At 42.0% G+C, this 14,887-nt stretch overlaps 1 protein-coding gene across 6 annotated transcripts in view; it reads left to right on the forward strand.

Annotated features, from left to right (window-relative positions):
- Positions 1-14,887, forward strand: part of LOC125884505 (myosin-10) — a 79,705-nt gene that overhangs the window by 59,335 nt on the left and 5,483 nt on the right. For all 6 annotated transcript variants that reach the window (XM_049569607.1, XM_049569601.1, XM_049569603.1 and 3 more), the window contains 23 exons: positions 25-146; positions 234-303; positions 1,025-1,185; positions 1,552-1,660; positions 2,767-2,898; positions 3,029-3,235; positions 3,702-3,839; positions 4,025-4,148; positions 4,795-4,966; positions 8,274-8,486; positions 8,768-8,912; positions 9,055-9,261; positions 9,447-9,551; positions 9,895-10,047; positions 10,596-10,844; positions 10,934-11,146; positions 11,441-11,653; positions 11,753-11,914; positions 12,727-12,855; positions 13,071-13,159; positions 14,045-14,168; positions 14,365-14,454; positions 14,609-14,727. In XM_049569607.1, the coding sequence (XP_049425564.1) occupies positions 25-146; positions 234-303; positions 1,025-1,185; positions 1,552-1,660; positions 2,767-2,898; positions 3,029-3,235; positions 3,702-3,839; positions 4,025-4,148; positions 4,795-4,966; positions 8,274-8,486; positions 8,768-8,912; positions 9,055-9,261; positions 9,447-9,551; positions 9,895-10,047; positions 10,596-10,844; positions 10,934-11,146; positions 11,441-11,653; positions 11,753-11,914; positions 12,727-12,855; positions 13,071-13,159; positions 14,045-14,168; positions 14,365-14,454; positions 14,609-14,727 (3,446 nt within the window). The remainder of the gene's footprint in view (positions 1-24; positions 147-233; positions 304-1,024; positions 1,186-1,551; positions 1,661-2,766; positions 2,899-3,028; positions 3,236-3,701; positions 3,840-4,024; positions 4,149-4,794; positions 4,967-8,273; positions 8,487-8,767; positions 8,913-9,054; positions 9,262-9,446; positions 9,552-9,894; positions 10,048-10,595; positions 10,845-10,933; positions 11,147-11,440; positions 11,654-11,752; positions 11,915-12,726; positions 12,856-13,070; positions 13,160-14,044; positions 14,169-14,364; positions 14,455-14,608; positions 14,728-14,887) is intronic.

Here is a 14,887-nt window from a genome sequence, read left to right on the forward strand (position 1 = left end):
ATGTGTATTTGTCTTTTCCTTCAGGCTGGTAAACTGGAGCCTCACCTGGTCCTGGACCAGCTGAGGTGTAATGGAGTCCTAGAGGGGATTCGCATCTGCAGACAGGGTTTCCCCAACCGCATCGTCTTCCAGGAATTCAGACAGAGGTGACAAACAAAAGAAGAGGCGTTTTGAACTCTGTAACTTCATTTCACAGAGGACAAGCTTATATTAATGTTCTCTTTTGTTCACAGATATGAGATCCTGACACCTAACGCTATCCCCAAAGGATTCATGGATGGGAAACAAGCCTGTGAGAGAATGGTAGGGCTTTTTGTTTTGTTTTTCCATTTCCAACTGCAACACAGGAAACAATGACTTACTGTATATTCTGCTGAGCAGCCATAATTTAGAAACTATTAGGCTTTTTCAAACAAAAGGTTCGAGGAACAATAGAACCAGAGGAACAAACCTTAGAAACTAAAGTCCCTTTTGCTTTTCCACTGCATCTGAAGAACCGTGATGATTATTAAATAAGACCCATGACAAATTAAAGAATGAGGGCAAGTGTTTGAAACACAACAACACAGAGTTATTCTTTTGTTTGTTGTATTAATTGTTGCATGACTCTGATGTTTGAGTTTAATATGAGAGATGAATGAAAAGAAGAAAGAAAGGAAACTGTAAACTCAAGCACCTGTCTCCACAGTGATCTGCTGAGTGTTGATGGCTATTTATTTCTGCTACACATTAATATCAAGTTTTATCTCTTTCATTCACTGGCTTTGTTTTCTTTACCTCTCTCTTATTGAATCCCTTGCTGCTATCCAGCTGCATGATGCAGGTTTTGTTCTTTAGTTCTTGAAAAGGTTGTCAGTCCCCGGGTAAAAGTTCCTGCGGTGGAAACACCTGAACACAAATACTCACTTGATTGTAATGTCAAACTGCCTTAAATTTAACATGCCTTAAATATATTAAATCAGAATGTAATTTCACCCTGCCTACAGAGGTAAATCCTGAACAACTGCTTATGTTCCTTTTATAGATCCGAGCCCTGGAGCTGGACCCCAACCTGTTTCGTATCGGTCAGAGTAAGATCTTTTTCAGAACCGGGGTTCTGGCTCACCTGGAGGAGGAGAGAGATCTGAAGATCACTGACATCATCATCTACTTCCAGTCTGTTTGCCGTGGATACTTGGCACGCAAGTGAGTGTCAGATCTCTAGATTGTCTTATAGATTTCTTACGTATGAACATATATCAGCATTTGGATACTCAAGATGCATTTAAGAATGCCAATCCCGTACTCAAACTCCGAGAGGTAATCTGAGGCACAACATATCCAGAAGTTCAAATTCGCATCCAAAACAATCACAAGCACTGAAGCGTCTGTCGTGATTAGCATTTATATTAGTGCATAAAGCAGCATGATGAGGGAAAAAGTTTGGTGCATTTACAGCTCATTTGTACACTAACAGCCCAAACTTGGTCTCCAAAAACACCTACGACTTTAAAAACACTGCTGTACCCAGACACTGATTTGTCGCCTGTTACTCTTTCTTTCTTCACTCAGGGCCTTTGCTAAGAAGCAGCAGCAGCTGAGTGCTCTGAAGGTCCTCCAGAGGAACTGCGCTGCTTACCTGAAGCTGCGACACTGGCAGTGGTGGCGGCTCTTCACCAAGGTAAGAACCGGACAGCTACCTCTTCCAACAATATAGTTCATATATGCTACACAGATGATACACAGCTCCACATCTCTGCTTCACCCAATGATCTGAGCATTTTCACAAACTAGTGATTGGATGCCTCGAACGTTTCTCCAGTTAAAAAAGGACTAAACAGACAACAGAGAAAACTAAAAATCTCTTGACAGAGTTTGCTCAGTTTCCTTTGAAATGCAGGTGTTTAAATTTTTATGTTGCAAAAATGTCTCAACATCTACATTTCTATGGCAACTGAGGAAACTCCAGCTCCTGATGAGGGCCACGTGATGCAGTCAGAATCTCCAGAACGAGCGGATAAGTGGACCTTGAGATGATTTTGTCAGCTACTGTTGATTTGGTCTTTTAAGGTCAAGAATAAACTGTCGAGTTCATCTATTTTTGTTTCACTGGCTCATTAGAGCACAATATCTGCAGGTATTGAACAGTCTTAACAGACACTGAACGCTGGCCTTAGAAGGTATTGAAGTCTGAAACTGAATGATTTTTCTTGCCTGTCTTACACAGTAACTTTTTTTTTATTATTTTATTTTTTTTGGCATGTGTTTGCGGGCTATTAAAAGACGTCATACCTATAATCTACAAGGTAGCCTGAGACAGACAGTAGGTTGTAAAGAACAGGGGGCCACAATACTCTTTTGTGGAGTTTGAGTCAACGCCATCAGACCTGTAGGAAACACTGTTACTACTACTAGATTGTGTAGCGAGTAAGCTCATCTAATCATGACTGACAAGAGTCAGTCCTAGCAAAACTTTAAATTAAATTAATCCTGTAATAAGTTCATCCATCCATCAGTTTTCTCCTGCTTATCAGGATCCAGGTCAAGTTAATTGATAAATTATATTACTTGGAATAACATACTGCTTGGAAGTACTAAGAAAATGTGATTAAAGATGTCAGTAAATGTGCATTCATAATAAATAATTGTCGGCCTTATTGTCACTACTGGTTGTCCCTCACTTGTACGACCATAAAAATGACATTCAGTTGCATTCTGTGTCTTATAAAGTGTTAAAATGCAGTCATCCTGCAGAGGTTTATTTGTTCTTCCCTCTCTCTCTCTCAGGTGAAGCCTCTGCTGCAGGTCACCAGGCAGGAGGAGGAGCTGCAAGCCAAAGATGAGGAGCTGGTGAAGGTCAAGGAGAGACAGCTCAAGGTGGAGAATGAGCTCGTGGAGATGGAGAGGAAACACCAACAGGTAAGGTTGCCTTCTGTGATGCAGAGTAAATATTTCACCTCGTACAAGCTGTTGTAGCACTGACAGTTGAATAATCAATGTTGCAGCTCAGAAGGCTGGATGTTTTTCTCAAATTGCCTCCTCTCTCCAGCTCGTAGAGGAGAAGAATATTCTAGCAGAACAACTCCACGCAGAGACGGAGCTGTTTGCCGAGGCCGAGGAGATGAGAGTTCGCCTGCTCTCCAGGAAGCAGGAGCTGGAGGAGATCCTTCATGACCTGGAGTCGAGGGTGGAGGAGGAGGAGGAGAGGAACCAGAGCCTGCAGAACGAGAAGAAGAAGATGCAGTCACACATCCAGGTTTATATCCTCACATATTTAAACCAAACTTATACATACACATCTCTCTCCATTTTTTGTTTTGATATGCTGACATCCATGCTGTTAATACCTGCCTTTCAGAAGCATTGTAAACTATCAACACTGTCCTCATCTGAACCTTTAAAGAGCCTTCCTGTCATTTATGTACTGAAGTTAAAGGGAGTTCACGTCCATGTCTCGCAGATCTGATTAGACCACCCTGATAAGTGTAAAACTCTTAAATAATACCTTAAGGTGTTTTTATTCTTTACTTTGATTGTTGCTTATTTATACATAAATATTTAATAGAGAATAGAGAAATACTTTTATGATTTAGAGACGAGTGTTCAGGGGCTTTAAAGAGTTGTAGCTGTTAAACTTCACTTTATAAACTTCAACTGTGTCGCATTAGAATGGGTTATCAATCTTTATCTGTGCGAATGTGTTTGTGTTTTTTTCTCTGCAGGACCTGGAGGAGCAGCTCGATGAGGAGGAAGCTGCAAGACAGAAGCTGCAGCTGGATAAAGTGACAGCCGAGGCGAAGATCAAGAAAATGGAGGAGGACATTCTCCTGCTGGAGGACCAAAACTCCAAGTTCCTTAAGGTGAGAGGATTAGATCTGTAAATGATGCATTAAACAACATCAGAAATACCTAAAAGAAGGTGATGATGCATGTTCATTAGTGATTAATAAAAAAAGATTGTGTATTTTGACCTTTTTACATCCATGTAGTATGTTTGTGTCTTGAAGCCTCCAGTCTAACCCTACACTTTGATTTTACCCAACAGGAGAAAAAGCTTTTGGAGGACAGGATCGGTGAGATGACCTCCCAGCTGACAGAAGAGGAGGAGAAAGCAAAGAACCTCGGCAAGGTCAAGAACAAGCAGGAGCTGATGATGGTTGACCTGGAAGGTGAGAGACTCTGACTTCCAGTGAGGTACTGTGATTGGCTCCATGAATAGGAAACCTTTACCAGAACAGACACAAAAGGACAGATGGCCACCGTCACATCAGTTCCATGACTAGTTCGTGTTTGGTAGGTGACTGTCCAGACGAATTTACAGTAGTCTGTATGTAAGATAAACTGTATAAACATGACAAATAACCAGCTACACTGAAAAATATGAATGAATTTCAGAAAGAGAAAAAATCTTTAAATGATTAACATTTGATGAATGGCAAAAATATATTTTTCCTGTTTTTTATTGTCAGTTATACATTCTGAAAAGTTAACAAGCAACATTGTTTTTATGATTTAAGTGTGGGGTCGCACTTAATAGTCCAAAGGTGTGTGGGAAAGTTTAAAAAACTCACACGGACATCTAACACAGCAGCTAATCTGATTACCATTAGTTGTGTCAGGCTGTTGGCAATTAAGTGTTTGTGGTTTATCGTTGTGTGTGACCTCTCTGTGCCTCATATGACCCCTCGCTAACTTGTGACCGTTTACCTCTCGAGATCAACTGCAACCAAAAGTTTAGTTTTCTAACAGTTTTTGGCCTGTTTGATTCAGCATTTTATTAATGAATCTTTTTCATGCGATTGCAACTCCCTTTAGAGCGATTAAAGAAGGAGGAGAAAACGCGGCAGGAGCTGGAGAAGGCTAAACGCAAACTGGATGCTGAGACGACTGACCTGCAGGACCAGATTGTTGAGCTCCAGGCCCAAATAGAGGAGCTGAAGATCCAACTGAGCAAGAAGGAGGAGGAGCTGCAGGCTGCTCTGGCCAGGTCAGTGATAGCAGAGCTCCAGTTTCTCCAAATTCTACTTTTAACTGTCCCAGACTTAACAACCCAAATAAAAGTGTTTTTTTATATTCTACAGAAAAATCATAAACTATGCAAGTTAACTTGTGTCATTCATGGACTCACTCTGGTCCGCTGTGATGTTCTTCTCAATGTTTTCTGCATTTATATCTGAGTAAAACATTGAAATCACCCCCGGTGTTCGGTCACAGTCAATTTCCATTATTCTTTTTGTCACTGGTTGAGTTTCTGTTCCTTGTTTATTCCTAACTGTGTGATCAATAAATGCTTCAGTTCAAAACTGTAGGGTAAAAATGCGAACCTGAGTGCAGACACGCCGTTTCTCTCTCCTCACTCACCACACACACATCGCACTGCTTCTGTAGAGGATGCGATACAGTCTGCTGATTCGCAGCATTTAGTGTGTGTTTACGTTTCGCTTTGTTTTGTCTTGTGTTGTCCACATGACCGACGTGGCATCTTTATGGATATCAGCTCTTTATTATCTGCATTTCAACAGGATTTGATTTCTGCAACTGGACTTCTATCTGTGTCGTACTTGTTAACAGTCAGTTGTTTTTTCAAGCAATGTTAGAGTCACAGTATTGATTAAAACACTAGATGTCAAATGTTAGATCTGCCCTCGTGCATTTTATTGAACATATTCGACATAAACAAAAATGTGTCTAAAGCCCATCATGGGTCAGCGGACATGCTAAATGTTTTTTGGCAGCACAAAATGAAACTCTCACTTAAGCACCGCTGCTGTTAAAAATCCTAGGGGAACTCGGGATAGACATTAAAATCTTTCACACAAGTGTCACAACTGACTGTAACAGTCACCTTCTGCCAAAAAAACAACACTAATATACTGAATCCAAACATGAAAATATTGACAAAACAGCAGAAAGTTTCCTTAGAGGGAGCTAAATGTATTCTACTTTAATATTCTTATGTTAATACTCTATAAATTCTTGCTAACAATGAAGCAAATTATATCCTTTATTATTAAGTGGCTGTTTATTGACTGGAAGTCCAAAGATAGCTGTCCAAATGTCAGCGCCTTGCAATGATACATATATTGTCTCAGCTCAACATCTGTTGAATTGATGACTGCAGAAAGTCGATGAATTGTTTTGACAGATATCTAAAGCCTGATGTGGAAGGACCGAGTACGCTGAAGTGTATTCTTACAGCCACTGAGAGGCAGACTCCTCTGGACTCATATCACAACAAACCTTCACTGTTAGCGGTGTTGCTCATTTCCAGTATGTGATGTACAACTTCACACATATCCTCTCACTTGTGCAGCACATCCTATTTCCATGACAACTGCACTCCAAGTCAATAGCAAGACCTAAAATAGATGTTACACCACAGAGATGAACACTGGGTCAACTCTGCACTCTGACTTGAAGCAGCTAACGTCCTCACAAGCTGCTTCAGCTCGTGTCTCAGCACACATACACACTATTCTTCTGTCTTTCCCCTTACCTCAGTCCGTCTCTACTCTGCAGCTGCAGTGTTTGTGTCTGAGACCTTTCATCTCGGAGGCAGCTGTGTCTGATTACAGGCAAATTGATGTTGATTGATGCTCTCTGTCCTGGCTTTGCAGTCGTTTTTCCACATGAAGGAGTAAAGAGCTGGACTAAATCAGGCTGTCATTTCACAGTGGAGCAGAGACTATTAACAAGGCCGCATTTACGGTCAGGAGATTTTTGTCTTTAATGATAATGAAAAGTGTTGTCAGCTTTGGCTTTAGAAGACCCGTGTCTTACCAACCGTACCCTGCAACAAAATATGTCCTTAATTTAGCTCGATCCTCCGTTTATCCTGATTTTCCACACAGTGGGAAAATATTCTGAGCAACACGTTTGGTGTCATATTTAATTATTTTCCCATTTAGTTGTCACAAGACTGCATGCAGATGAGATAAACAGCTGTGGAGGTCGTCGCTCTGAAGGTTAATGTGACTTCTCAGTAGTTTCCTTCTTGCAGCAAGCTAATAATCCAGACTACAGGGGTCGCTGGTCTGTCTCACTAATTTCACACGCAGAAATCATCAGTTTAGTCACAGCTCCACATAATTAAGCATTCATTTAACTTGATGAGCCCCATTTTAAATTCAGCAGCTATTCTGAGAACAATTCTATGATGTTATTTTGGAAAATGACTTTTATATGGGAGTCATTAGTGCCTTTAATCAACGCTGTGGCATCATTTTGATTATGAAACCGAGTCATTATTACATTCAGTGTGTTTAATCAGTGGGTATCGCTGTAAGTGAGGAATGTTACAGGGGCGCTGAAGCCAGCATGAATTTGACTTGGCTTCACGTCCAGCAGCAAACAGATCAATAGTCTCATTAACATGTTCATCTTCCCACAGAGAACACACACACACACACACACACACACATTATGGGGAAAGCTTCAGCAGTGAACAGTTGACCACACTGCCACCCTGTGTGCACTGGTGGCCTCATTTCAGTTTAAAAAATGACATCATAGACTTTCATGTTCATCTCATTACATACACAGACAATAGAAGTTCGAATAACTGCATTCAAGGAATCAACATTTCTGCATTTTTGTACTTTTGCTGAAAAAAGAAGAATTTATTTTTGCTTGCTCCTAGAAATATTCAGTTGAAACTAAACAACTGAAAGAAGTTTAAGTGGCTGTTGAAAATTAATTACTGAACGGGTTGATATGGCAGTCAAGATACAAGTCCTTGATAAAAGTTTAAGTGTGAGCTCTGAGTTAAGTGGAAGTATTTGTTGAAGTGAAGGTGCTAAACGTATTCAGGTACTGAAAGGAGCTGAAATGTGTAGGTAAAGTGCAGGTTATTAATTGATCTGGATGGGTCAAATCAAAGTGGAAGTCCTGAAAGAAATGAATGTGAAGTGGCAGCAGTAGTGTAAACACTCAAAGCAGTTGAAGTAAAGTGTGTATTAACAGTGGAGGTTGTGGAACTTAGAGGAGCTAAAGAAGGTTTTTTTGTTTGTTTAGAGGTGAAGGTCTGCGGCCTGAAAGGAGTTGAAGTGTGCAGGAACATACTCTTGCTTATCCTGTGTTTTTTTGAGGACCAACATATCCTCAAAGATTCTTTTGGTAAAACTAAATATTAAAAAAAATGAAGATAATGATTTGGTGTATGATAAATTGTTGTAAATTCCGATCCCTAGCTGAAGGTCTAAGCTGAGGATGTTTTCACTGTTTTCATTATGAGGAAGACTAAGTTGTATATGTCTCCAGAAAACTGACTTGTGTTCTTTGGTGTCTCCAACCAGGAGTGATGAGGAGACCGTCCAGAAGAACAACGCCTTGAAGCAGATTCGGGAGCTGCAGGCCCATCTGGCTGAGCTTCAGGAGGACCTGGAGTCAGAGAAGATGTGTCGAAGTAAAGCTGAGAAATTAAAGAGGGATCTGAGTGAGGAGCTTGAGGCCCTGAAGACAGAGCTCGAGGACACTTTGGATACCACCGCAGCCCAGCAGGAGCTCCGGTGATTATTAAAAGCTTATCAGTGATGATAAAGGGGAACTGCAGCAACTTTATACACCAACGTCTGTTTACAGGTCATGGGGAGTACTAGGGAAGTGGTTCCCAACTGGTGGGTCACGGTTCAAAAGTGGGTCGCGGAGCCATTCAAGTTCTTAGTGACTAATTAACTGGGATTTTAATAAGATGACAGTACCAATAATCCCTGCATGTTAAGATACTTTTGTATTGTATCTTAGAAGGTGTCCTCTCCTCTAAACCTTCTCCCTTGCGTCTGAACTCCAGGTCCAAGCGAGAGCAAGAGGTGGCAGAGCTGAAGAAGGCCATCGATGAGGAGACCAAAAACCATGAGGCTCAGATCCAGGATATGAGACAGAGGCACGCCACAGCGCTGGAAGAGCTAGCCGAACAGCTGGAACAGGCCAAGAGGGTGAGTGAGTCGTACATGCTTATGTTTACAGGGCTCGTCCTCATCAGTCTACATCAGTTCTGAGATGTGTAGACACAAAATTAAATCACACTCACAATTAAGATGCTACAGCTATATAAAACCATTATTTCACTCTGTTTAGTTCAAGGCCAACCTGGAGAAGAACAAGCAGAGTCTGGAGAGCGACAACAAAGAGCTGGCCTGTGATGTGAAGAGCCTGCAGCAGGCGAAGACAGAGTCTGAACATAAGAGGAAGAAACTGGAGGGCCAGCTGCAGGAGTTTATGTCCAGGGTCACTGAGGTAGACAGGGTCAAGGGAGAGCTGGCCGAACGCTCACTCAAACTACAGGTAAATAACTGCATGGACAGTTATAGGGGTCAGAGAAGCAACTTTGGGGCAGTTCTGCTTTGAAATTAAGTTGTGTAGTCCCACATTACTCTAGAAATCCAATGAATATTTTAATGGGAATATTCATGGCACACTTTGGATTAGTTTATTGTGTTTTCCTCATAACCTGGTGTGTCTTTTGTTAGACGGAGCTGGACAATGCATCTGCTTTGCTGGAGGAGGCAGAGAAGAAGAGCCTGAAACTGGCCAAGGAAGTCGACAAACTGAACAGCAAACTGCAGGACTCAGAGGTACAGAAGACAGCATCAACATGAGCAGAGTTTTAAGCTACAGGAAACTTTATTTAGAATAACTGCAAAAGTAACAAAGGTGTTAAATATTTTTCACAATAATTTTGTCTGAAGTCCAAACACCAGGATGGTAATGAGGCTACACAGAATGATTTCAAGAAAACAAATCAACACAGTCAACAGGTTTTTTTATGGTGCCATTTCAGCCATAGCATGCAGTGTGTGTGACAGAAAGTGCACCTTACCTTCTTGTTTTGTGATTACTCACTCAATAGGGATATTTTATACTAACAAATATGTATCCCTGCTTTTCTTTGGTCTGATCATCATTTCTGGTGTGTAGGAGCTGCGCCAGGAGGAGACGCGTCAAAAGCTGAACCTGAGCAGCCAAATCCGCCAGCTGGAGATGGAGAAGAACACCTTGCTGGAGCAGCAGGAGGAGGAAGAAGAGGCACGACGCAACCTGGAGAAACAGCTGCAGACGGTGCACTCTCAGGTACGGGCACTGATAATCACAAACATTAGTAAGTCTCATAAACATGTACAGCACGTACAACACACATGTATGTAGATATTTACACAAATCTAAAGGTCTGACACACAAACACATGAGGTGGGCAGGCACACCTTTCAGGTACCACTGTTGCTCAACCAAGTGCCAAGAGAAGGGCCGGGATGAAGTTTCCAGCTGTTTACCAGCTGTGAACACATGCCGGTGACGTGTAGAGCAGCATGCAGACAGCTGTAAAGTAGTGAGGCCTTGCAGGAAATTAAAAACTACATGAAGTGAAAATGTCTGAAGGTAGATGATTCAGTGGGGAACTGAAATTTTAAAGATAAACTTCTGTTACAAGTAACTTGTTTATTCTGTCAGTAGCTTCACAAATCACACAGCTCATTAATTTGCCTCATCTTTTCAGTTGTCTTCTGCGGACTTTGCACATAGTACTGCTGCCTATTTTGCCCGTACACGCCACAATGACCACAACAAAGCAAGATGATCACGTGCTGAAATGTTATTTTGAAAATATGTCCTTCCTGCAGCTCTTTGAGACAAAGAAGAAGCTTGAGGAGGACATGGGCTCAATGGAGGGCCTGGAGGAGGTGAAGAGAAAACTCCAGAAGGACGTAGAGCTGACCAACCAGCGTCTGGAAGAGAAGACAATGGCCATGGACAAAATGGAGAAGACCAAGAACCGGCTGCAGCAGGAGCTGGACGACCTGATGGTTGACCTGGACCACCAGAGACAGATCGTCTCCAACCTGGAAAAAAAACAAAAGAAGTTTGACCAGGTACGCTGGACTGCCAAAAATGAAATGATAGATTGAGTTCAGATGTATGTAAGTGTCATTGAAGGCCATTGTTTGTTTGCCTTCACTAGCTGCTGGCTGAAGAGAAGACCATCTCAGCTCGTTATGCTGAGGAGCGTGACCGTGCAGAGGCTGAGGCCAGAGAGAAGGACACCAAGGCTCTGTCTATGGCCAGAGCTCTGGAAGAGGCCTTGGAGGCCAAAGAAGAACTGGAGAGGTTTAACAAGCAGCTCCGTGCTGAGATGGAGGACCTGATGAGCTCCAAGGATGACGTGGGGAAGAACGTAAGTGAACTTTGACCTCTTAAATGACCCTGCTAAATGAAATCATATTACTGAGAAAAGGCACTTCTCTGCAGATAGATGTGTCTGCATTAAATCTGTTGCATTCACAGCTGAAATTATATTATAGCCTCCAGCTCTGCGTTTGCATTGACCATATCGATGAAGCTTATTAGATATAGGTTTGATTTTTCTTTTTATGCATCAGTCTCCACACAGGGTTTTCTGATGACCTTTGATCTGGGTTTGTCCAGCCTGTTTCAGTGACGTTATTGTTTCTCCCAATGCTGCGTGCAGGTCCATGAGCTGGAGAAGTCCAAGCGAACACTGGAGCAGCAGGTGGAGGAGATGAGAACTCAGCTGGAGGAGCTGGAGGACGAACTGCAGGCCACAGAGGACGCCAAACTGCGTCTGGAGGTCAACATGCAGGCCATGAAGGCTCAGTTTGACCGAGACCTGCAGGCCAGAGACGAGCAGGGAGAGGAGAAAAAGAGGGCGCTTGTCAAACAGGTACAGAGGGCACACAGATCATGTCATTTGTCACTCATGTCATGAGTGCTGAAACATTTGGTTCAGTCTGACATGCTGTGTGTTGTTTTACTCCTTTAGGTGCGTGAGATGGAGGCAGAGCTGGAAGACGAGAGGAAGCAGAGAACTCTGGCCGTTGCTGCCAAGAAGAAGCTGGAGATGGACCTGAACGAGCTGGAGGGACAGATTGAAGCCGCAAACAAAGGCAGGGACGAGGCTGTCAAACAACTCAGAAAACTCCAGGTACACGCTCACACTTGCACCTGTATAGCCTAGAAGCCTTTGAAGCAGCTTTTCAAAAGGTTTGGGACAGAGGAGAGGGTATCAGTTTGTCAGGAATCTAATAACCACATTAAAGTGACTCGCTGAGCCTCAGTTACCAAAACACTGATGTTGCAGCACAAAAAAGTTAACATTACTGGATTATTATTCCCTGTGTAACATCTTTTTGGGGGATGATTCTGCGCTTGATAATGAGGTTTTGCAACTACAGCTTGCATGATGCTTTGGATGATGTAAATAGGAAATATTGTTGAAATGGAGACAGTGAGTTAGCAGTGGGCTACAACTTGAGCCTGATTTTTAGCCTATAATTGGCAAAATGGCTGCATGAAAAGTATCCTGAATCAGCTATTAGAATTTGTTTGCACTTTATTACTGTGATACTGAAGAGAACATGTTGATTCTCAGTTCTGTTATAAGGAGCATCGTTTTTATGGCCACTCATTCACAGATAATTATATCCTGTTTAAGTGTATGTAACTCTAAATCAGAAAAAACGTCTATTATGTCTGTGTGCTCAGATGCGAGTTATGACTCCACGCTAAGGGTTTTTAAGTAACTTAATCGTCTCTGTTAGCTGTGTGTCAGCTGTTGCTGTTGCAGCTGTTGACCGTGTCAATAAGCTGGCCAAGTCAATGGGCCAAACTAACTAACTTCTTGTTGTTGTTACGCAGGCATGCACCTGTGCACCTCACAGTTTGTAAAGCCTTGGCCTGAGTGGTCACTTTGTGCTGTCAGCCTTTGACACGGTCCACATTGTCACTGTGTTGCAGGCTCAGATGAAGGACTATCAGAGGGAGCTGGAAGAGGCCAGAGCCTCCAGGGATGAGATCTTCACCCAGTCCAAGGAGAACGAGAAGAAACTCAAGAGCCTAGAGGCTGAAATCCTGCAGCTACAGGAGGTCAGAACCCAGATTTTATTTTAAATTAAGACTGCTTTGAATTTGAGGTTAACTTAATGTAAATGTGAGCTGTTAGTCTTTTATTCATGAAAAGCAAAGTGACTTATGAAAAGAATGAACATCAGCTTTTTATCCAGTCAAACTTCATTTCTGTATTTGATGACCATGAATTGGTAGATCTTCTCCATTCTGATCTTAATGTGTTGTATGTGTAGGACCACGCAGCATCAGAGAGGGCCCGTCGACATGCTGAACAGGAGAGGGACGAGCTGGCTGATGAGATCTCCAACAGTGCTTCTGGAAAGTCAGTGTCTCCTTGTTTGTATCGATATTTTAAAAATATTTATCCATATTAATAACTGACCAACAGGCAGTTTTTGCCACTCTTGGTCATCTTTTAAACGTATAGCTATAGTGAGAAGTGCTTACTCTGTAAAGATATTTTTTTTGTTTTTGGGGCCTTATTCTAAATCACAATTAAGGCCCTTAAAAAGTCTTTAAGTCTTAAATACCATTTTCCAAAGCAATACATTTTATAGCTTGTTTTTTAACATGTATGTTTATCCAAAGAGGTTGGATGCAAATATTTGTGTGAATTTAATTATTGTGTGGGCATGTAGTGGGATTCTCAGATAATCCTGGAATTCTGCTAGTTTTGACATAATCTTAAATTGCCGACTATCAGTGTGCTCACTGTCCCACTGATTGACTGCTGCTTACTAATGTAACCCAAAGGTCCCTTTACACCTGGGTGTTAAACTTTCTAGCTTCTGGGAAAATGGAAGTTCTTGAACAAATAGTGGCAGGTCAAGCCGTTTGAACCATGGCCAAGGCCCATTACTGAAGAATACCGTGAGGCATAATGTTACTGCTCGGTGTTACAGACTATACCTTGACCTTTTTCATGATATACTAAACTATGACTTTTTATTATAAACTGTACTATGACATTTTTTATAACATACATAGTATACTATGACTTTTGCAATGAGACACTATACTATGACATTTTTCATGGCATACTGTCCCATGACTTTATACCAGTTAATCTGTGGGACATGGTGTATGCATGGTTTCTGTGTGTAGGCATCATTTATATATCCAGTCCCTAGTCTTAAAAAGATAACGGACTCCTGAAAATACAGTGTATAAAAGTGTGTCTGTCTGTGTGTGTTTGTGTGTGAGTCAGGTCGTCGCTGCTGGAAGAAAAGAGGAGGCTGGAGGCTCGTATTGCCCAGCTGGAGGAGGAGCTGGAGGAGGAGCAGGGCAACATGGAGCTGCTCAATGACCGTTTCAGAAAGACCAACATCCAGGTGCAAATAAGATAAGAGTTATACACATTGTCATGTTTTACACCAGATGATGAACACACTCAGACAAACATAAAGCATACGTTGACTGATGTTAATCAGCGCTATGCAGATATCCTCATTCACTGACATTCTTCAGTGACTCAATACACTGTGCATCAACCTGTCTGTCTTCTCATCACCTTCATCTCTTCCTCAGGTTGAAAACCTGAACACAGAGTTGGCCGGAGAACGCAGCACTGCACAAAAGAGTGAGAATGCTCGGCAACAGATGGAGCGGCAGAACAAGGTCTTGTATAGTTCGTCAAATACATTATCACTTATCGTATGTGTGCTCATACACGTACATGGGTAGAATAAAACAATAGAATAATCTGTTTTCTCAGCTACATAAAAGTAATGAGATCAGAATCAGGGCTAACCGTTACTTATTATGAACACAGGACTTGAAAGCCAAGCTGGCAGAGCTGGAGGGGACGGTCAAGTCAAAGTTTAAGGCATCCATCACTGCCCTGGAGGCCAAGATCCTGCAGCTGGAGGAGCAGCTGGAGCAGGAAGGAAAGTAAGTGATCAGACTAACCCATTATCACAAGATGTCACATCTTGCATGTGATGAAACATCACTGAAGAGATTTCCTGGCGGTAGACGGTGTTAGTGAGAGTCCTGTGTGAAAGATTCAAAGTTGGACTGAACAGTTAATACAGATGATAATGAGCTCTCG

The sequence above is a fragment of the Epinephelus fuscoguttatus genome, linkage group LG3, assembly GCF_011397635.1.
Source record: "Epinephelus fuscoguttatus linkage group LG3, E.fuscoguttatus.final_Chr_v1".
NCBI lineage: Eukaryota > Metazoa > Chordata > Actinopteri > Perciformes > Serranidae > Epinephelus > Epinephelus fuscoguttatus.